Below are 7,500 nucleotides of genomic sequence, written 5' to 3'. Positions count from 1 at the left end.
TGTGTGTGTGTGTGTGTGTGTGTGTGTGTGTGTGTGTGTGTGTGTGTGTGTGTGTCAGGTGTTCAGGAGGAGGTGAAACTCACTCTGGACTGCTCTCAGGCCGCCTTCATCAGCTCTGACAGGATGGTCATCTCGCTGAAAGGAGGAGAAATGTGAGTCTCTCAGGCTCTCATCACCACCATGAAGATTAGGATTACAATTTAGAGGTTTAACTGTGTGTGTGTGTGTGTGTGTGTGTGTGTGTGTGTGTGTGTGTGTGTAGTTACGTCCTCACGCTCATAACAGACGGGATGAGAAGTGTGAGAGCATTCCACTTCGACAAGGCGGCTGCCAGTGTCCTCACCACCTGTGTGAGTCCACCATCTGAGCTCCTCACACACACACACACACACACACACACGCACACGTCATGTTAAATCACACACTTGTGTGCAGATGGTGACGATGGAGCCGGGGTTCCTGTTCCTGGGTTCTCGACTGGGGAACTCACTGCTGCTGAAGTACACAGAGAAACTGCAGGAGAACGCCACGGAGGAGGACAAGGACAAGGACATGGACATGGAGGTCAGTAACTGACTGTATAGTCTGCACTGTGGGTCGTGTCTCAAACACAGGGTTCCTACACATTTTGGAAAAGTATGATAAAGTATGGAATTTGATCTCTAGGTCTGGATTAGTGTGTGGGTACGCAGAGAACACTCACGTCCCTGCACGTGACACGCTTCAGATGACCCGCGTCATTTACGCCCACTGTTTATTTACTCTACGGCTCTTTACTCACACGGCCCACACCATGACATGAAAACGGCCTTCTCTAATTTATCCCCTTTGGAGAGCGATTTCAAAAATCCACATCCACGTTGACGGAAATATGGTTTTAAAAATCTTTAGGGAAGTCTGCAGATTGGAGTCTGGAAAAGTCTGGAATTTTAAAATGAAAAACGTTTCGGAACTCTGCAAACCACACACACACACACACACACACACACACACACACACACACACACACACACACACACTGTTTACTATATAGGTCACCTACACACTATCATCAGTGCACTCTGGGTCTTGTCCCAAACCACACACACAAACACTACTTATTATATAGGTCACCTAAACAGCATCATCACTGCACTGTGGGCGTGTCCCAAACCACACACAAACACTACTTATTATATAGGTCACCTAAACAGCATCATCACTGCACTGTGGGCGTGTCCCAAACCACACACACAAACACTACTTATTATATAGGTCACCTAAACAGCATCATCACTGCACTGTGGGCGTGTCCCAAACCACACACACAAACACTACTTATTATATAGGTCACCTAAACAGCATCATCAAGTCAAGTCAAGTCAAGTTTATTTGTATAGCGCTTTTCACAACAGACATTGTCTCAAAGCAGCTTTACACAAATCAACATCATCACTGCACTGTGGGCGTGTCCCAAACCACATGGCTCGTCACTTGTTTACTTGCTTTTTAAAGATACATTTTTTGTTCATTAATTTTTTACAGGAAGAACCACCTAATAAAAAGAAGCGCCTGGACTCAAACACTAATTGGACAGGTGTGTGTGTGTGTGTGTGTGTGTGTGTGTGTGTGTGTGTGTGTGTGTGTGTGTGTGTGTGTGTGTGTGGGGGAGAGAGAGAGAGATTTTGAGTTAATTATGTAATAATTTTTTTTGTGGTGCTATTTTGTCATACCTGTGTGTGTCTGTGTGTGTGTGTGTGTGTGTGTGTGTGTGTGTGTGTGGCAGGAAAGGCCTCCATGTTGGATGAACTGGATGAGATCGAGGTGTATGGGAGTGAAGCTCAGTCTGGCACTCAGCTGGCCACCTACTCCTTCGAGGTGAGAGTCTACACACACACACACACACACACACACACACACACACACACACACACACTATATTAGGGGTGTAATGGTAAACAGATTACAGAAACGCAAAACACAAAATTGCTTGTTGTTTTTTATTAATGCAGTTTTTTATTATTATTAACATTTGTGATCATTTGAAAGTTTACATTTTGAAACAATTTTGAATAAAATGGCTGACTGATTAAATAATATATTAAATAGTATTTACAAATTAAAATGATTGAATAAAATTAAATAAATGGAAACATTTATTTAAATGGTTTGCATTTGTTAGACTATTTGGGTAATACAGATGTGTGTATAAGTGTGTGTGTGTGTGTGTGTGTGTGTGTGTGTGTGCGTTTTGCATTTAATATTAAATTTTCTAAAGATTTGATCTACTTAACTGTTTTATTTATTTCAGCATTTAATTTAACAAATGTTTTCATTCCTTCCATCTTTTCTTCATTCGCTCCCTCGTTATGTGAAATTGTCAGGATTTTCTACTTTTAAGATTCTTGGAAATTTTCAAAGCTGTACATGAAACACTAAAGAATCCGTAGCGTTAGCGTTAGCGTTAGCGATGGCAGGAATTGATTTCACACGTGCACAAAAGAAAGTTGCCAGTCGGCGTGAGTAGCCACACTCTAGTCACTCCATACCCCTGCTATTGTTGTGTCTGTTTTCAAGTTTAATAATAATAATAATAATAATAATAATAATAATAATAATAATAAATGCGCTTAAAGTGCGGCGGAGACTAAATTAAAACTTAACGCCACTTAATACGTTTTGCACCGAACCCAAAGCCGTGTATGAACACGTGCACCGTTACACCCCTACACTTTACTGATCATGTGACCACACCGCTCATTTTCTTCGTGTTTACTGACATCTGGTGACCTTCAGTTACCACAGCATTGTGTGTGTGTGTGTGTGTGTGTGTGTGTGTGTGTGCGCGTGCAGGTATGTGACAGTATCCTGAACATCGGGCCGTGTGTGAGCGCGTCCATGGGAGAGCCGGCCTTCCTTTCTGAAGAGGTGAAGATTCATCACCATCATCATCATTGTCTTCATCATCATTAAAGCTATCAAATTCCTGAGAGATAAACAAGTGTTACATAATTCCCTCTCTCTCTCTCTCTCTCTCTCTCTCTCTCTCTCTCTCTCTCTCTCTCTCTCTTCCTCCTTCAGTTCCAGAGTAATCCTGAGCCTGACCTGGAGGTGGTGGTTTGTTCTGGATACGGAAAAAATGGCGCCTTGTCGGTTCTACAGGTAAAACCTTCACACACCTTCATCCAGAAGAGCCTTTATCTCTCTCTCTCTCTCTCTCTCTCTCTCTCTCTCTCTCTCTCTCTCTCTTTTTCTCTGTGGTGATGTGTGTGGTGTTTCTTCACCCTGTTCTTACTCTGATCATGTTTCTTTCGTTCTCTTCTCTCCAGAGGAGCATCAGGCCCCAGGTGGTGACGACCTTTGAACTGCCCGGGTGTCACGATATGTGGACAGTGATCTCTAACGAGGAGAAAACTGAGCAGGTGAAGAGAGTGGTGAAAAGAGTGGTGGAGAGAGAGAATCAGAGAGAGCAACAGTGTGAAGATCCTCATTAATCTTCTCTCCTGTCTTGTTTCCAGCCTCCAGCAGAGGGCGAGAGTGAGAGCCAGGAGGACGCTGAGAAACACAAGCTTACTGTGGAGGATGAGAACAACAAACATGGCTTCCTGATCCTGAGCAGAGAAGATTCCACCATGGTAGGAAGCTGAGACCCTTGCATTGTGAACTCCTAACATTCTGCGTGGACTGTGAAGGATAACTTGTGTGTGTGTGTTCAGATCCTGCAGACAGGGCAGGAGATCATGGAGCTGGACACGAGTGGATTTGCCACTCAGGGCCCCACTGTTCACGCCGGCAACATTGGGGACAATAAATACATCATCCAGGTGTCGCCCATGGGCATCAGACTGCTGGAGGGAGGTGAGACGGAGCACAGCGTAACAGTGTAACAGAACCTGGGGTTACAGCGTAAAAACACGGTGTTGCATCGTAACAGAACACAGTGTAATAGAACATGGTGTTACAGTGTAACAGAACACGCTGTAACAGTGTAACAAAACACAGTGTAATAGAATGTGGTGTCGCAGTGTAACAGAACACAGTTTAACAAAACACAGTGTAACAGAACGCGGCGTTATGGTGTAACAGAACACGCTGTAACAGTGTAACAGAACGTGCTGTAACAGTGTAACAGAACATGCTGTAATAGTGTAACAGAACGTGCCGTTATGGTGTAACAGAACACAGGGTAATAGAATGTGGTGTCACAGTGTAACAGAACACAGTGTCACAGAACACAGTGTAACAGTGTCACAGAACACAGTGTAACAGTGTCACAGAACACAGTGTAACAGTGTCACAGAACACAGTGTAACAGTGTGACAGAACACGTCTTTACTGTTTAACAGTTTACTGTGTCACCACCGTGTAACAACGTGGCGTTGCAGTGTAACAGAATACACACACACACATGCACACACACACACACACACACACACACACACACACACACACATACAGTGATAGTAACTCAGTATACACATACACAGTGAGTAACTTGTACACACTTTACACTGTTGTGTCTGTGCAGTGACGCAGCTTCACTTCATTCCTGTGGATCTTGGATCTCCCATAATCCACTGCTCCGTGGCGGACCCCTACGTAGTGATCATGACGGCGGAGGGAGTCGTTTCCATGTTCGCCCTGAAAACTGACTCCTACATGGGGAAGACTCACCGCCTCGCCCTGCACAAACCACACCTCCACACGGTACTCCCGTCTGCCTGTCTGTCTGTCTGCCTGTCTGTCTGTCTATTAATTTATCCTCTCTCTCTCTCTCTCTCTCTCTCTCTCTCTCTCTCTCTCTCTCTGATAGTTTTCTGAGTGTCTCTATTTTATTTTCTAGTGAACATTTCAATAAAAACAGATTTGTGCTCTCCAGTAAAGATTGTAACAGAATGATTTTTAGACATTCTCCACCACCCTCTTCATCTCCACCACCCTCTTCATCTCCACCACTCTCTTCATCTCCACCACTCTCTCCATCGCCTCTCCACCACCCTCTTCATCTCCATCGCCTCTCCACCACTCTCCATCGCCTCTCCACCACTCTCTCCATCGCCTCTCCATCACCCTCTCCATCACCCTCTCCATCTCCATCGCCTCTCCATCGCCTCTCCATCACCCTCTCCATCACCTCTCCATCTCCACCACTCTCTCCATCGCCTCTCCATCTCCATCACCCTCTCCATCTCCACCACTCTCTCCATCTCCACCACTCTCTCCATCGCCTCTCCATCGCCTCCCCACCACCCTCTCCATCTCCACCACCCTCTTCATCTCCACCACTCTCCATCACCCTCTCCATCATCCTCTCCATCTCCACCACTCTCTCCATCGCCTCCCCACCACCTCTCCATCTCCACCACCCTCTCCATCTCCACCACTCTCTCCATCGCCTCTCCACCACCCTCCATCTCCACCACCCTCTCCATTTCCACCACTCTCCATCGCCTCTCCACCACCCTCTCCATCTCCACCACTCTCTCCATCGCCTCTCCCCACCCTCTCCATCTCCACCACCCTCTCCATCTCCACCACTCTCTCCACCACCTCTCCATTACACTCATTATTTCCACCACCCTCTCTACCACCCTTTACATCACACTCTTCATCTCCAACACCTCTCCACTACCCTCCCCATCTCCACCACCCTTTACATCACCCTCTTCATCTCCACCACCCTCTCTACCACCCTCTCCACCACCCTCTCCATCTCCACCACTCTCTCTACCACTCTTTACATCACACTCTTCATCTCCATTACCCTCTCTACCACATTCTCCATCACCCTCTCCATCTCCACCACTCTCTCTACCACTCTTTACATCACACTCTTCATCTCCATTACCTCTCTACCACATTCTCCATCACCCTTTCCATCTCCACCACCCTCTCCACCACCATCTCTACCATCCTTTACATCACACTCTTCATCTCCACCACCCTCTCCCTCTCCACCACCCCCTCTACCATGCTTTACATCACACTCTTCATCTCCACCACCCTCTCCATCTTTATCCCCCTCTCTTCCCCATTACACTCTCCACCACACTCTACATCATCACCCTCTCCATCTCCATCACCCTTTTCACCAACCTCTCCATCTGCACCAACCTCTTTATCTTTATCACCGTCTCCACCACCCTCTCCATCACGTTGATCATCACTGCTGTGTGTGAAATTTGTGTGTTGTATGTTTGCCATTGTAGCAGTCACGTGTGATCGCTCTGTGCGCGTACCGTGACGTGAGCGGAATGTTCACCACAGAGAACAAAGTGACCTTCTTATTCCAAGAGGAAACGGTGAGCAGGAGCCAATCAGAGTCCGAGACGCTCATCCATGACCTCAGGTACTCACCAATCACCTTCTTCCCCACCATGATGATGATGATGATGTAGTTTTAAATACTTTTGTGTGTGTGTGTGTGTGTGTGTGTGTGTGTGTTGTGTGTGTGTGTGTGTGTGTTCAGTACCACAGTAGATGATGAGGAGGAGATGCTGTACGGGGACTCGAACCCTCTGATGAGCCCCGGGAAAGACGAGTTCAGTCGCTCCGCAGCTTTTTCCCATTCTGAGCGTCCTGGAGCTCAGAGCAAACACGAACCCACACACTGGTGCATGGTGGTGCGAGAGAATGGCGTCATGGAGGTCACAACTCACTCTTTTCATTCATTCTTTCATTCAATAAATTATACATTTAAATTATATACTAATATAAACAACAATAATGTAATATTGTTTATTAGGGGTCTGTGTTATTAGCAAACATATTATATCTCAGTGTTTTTGGGATTTTATTGCTGACTATTAGACGATATTTTGCTGTGTTATCGTGCTGGTACCTTAAGGACCATGGACAGCTGCCTCCTAAAGCTTTTTTTGTTGATATTTTTTTATATTCTGTGGTGGTCAGTTCACAGCAGTGACATAGAATAATCTTTTCCAACGAAGTAAATATATTATTTAATAAATAAATATCTATGAGTGTATAAATTGTTGTGTGTCTCTTCTCAGATCTATCAGTTGCCTGAGTGGAGGCTGGTGTTTCTAGTGAAGAACTTCCCGGTTGGTCAGCGCGTGTTGGTGGACAGCTCCGCCGGCCAATCAGCTGCTCAGGGTGAGACGAAGAAGGAGGAAATGACACGTCAGGGAGAGATCCCACTCGTCAAAGAGGTGGTGCTGGTGTCACTGGGATACAACCACAGCCGACCCTACCTGCTGGTGAGTGTGTGTGAGTGTGTGTGAGTGTGTGTGTGTGTGTGTGTGTGTGTATAGCCGACCCTACCTGCTAATGAGTGTGTGTGTGTGTGTGTCTGTGTGTGTGTGTATAGCCGACCCTACCTGCTGGTAAGTGTTTGTGTGTGTGTAGCCGACCCTACATGTGTGTGTTTATTGTTAACCATTCTACCTCGGCATCCATAATGAATCCCCCTCTATATCTGCCTCTCTCTCTCTCTCTCTCTCTCTCTCTCTCTCTCTCTCTCTCTCTCTCTGCAGGTTCATGTGGATCAGGAGTTGTTGA

At 46.1% G+C, this 7,500-nt stretch overlaps 1 protein-coding gene across 1 annotated transcript in view; it reads left to right on the top strand.

The window, feature by feature from the left end:
- The window catches only part of cpsf1 (cleavage and polyadenylation specific factor 1), a 21,222-nt gene that overhangs the window by 5,011 nt on the left and 8,711 nt on the right, over positions 1-7,500 (top strand). Inside the window, exons 10-24 of the mRNA XM_046834601.1 lie at positions 59-152; positions 263-350; positions 436-564; positions 1,525-1,576; positions 1,763-1,857; positions 2,833-2,907; positions 3,061-3,141; positions 3,309-3,401; positions 3,498-3,614; positions 3,696-3,837; positions 4,508-4,686; positions 6,189-6,328; positions 6,449-6,626; positions 6,993-7,199; positions 7,476-7,500. The exon at positions 7,476-7,500 is cut by the window's right edge and continues 68 nt beyond it. Of these exons, the coding sequence (XP_046690557.1) occupies positions 59-152; positions 263-350; positions 436-564; positions 1,525-1,576; positions 1,763-1,857; positions 2,833-2,907; positions 3,061-3,141; positions 3,309-3,401; positions 3,498-3,614; positions 3,696-3,837; positions 4,508-4,686; positions 6,189-6,328; positions 6,449-6,626; positions 6,993-7,199; positions 7,476-7,500 (1,695 nt within the window). The remainder of the gene's footprint in view (positions 1-58; positions 153-262; positions 351-435; positions 565-1,524; positions 1,577-1,762; positions 1,858-2,832; positions 2,908-3,060; positions 3,142-3,308; positions 3,402-3,497; positions 3,615-3,695; positions 3,838-4,507; positions 4,687-6,188; positions 6,329-6,448; positions 6,627-6,992; positions 7,200-7,475) is intronic.

The sequence above is a fragment of the Silurus meridionalis genome, chromosome 22, assembly GCF_014805685.1.
Source record: "Silurus meridionalis isolate SWU-2019-XX chromosome 22, ASM1480568v1, whole genome shotgun sequence".
NCBI lineage: Eukaryota > Metazoa > Chordata > Actinopteri > Siluriformes > Siluridae > Silurus > Silurus meridionalis.
Note: the sequence above shows the minus strand (reverse complement) of the source record. Positions and strands in the feature narration are given on the sequence as shown.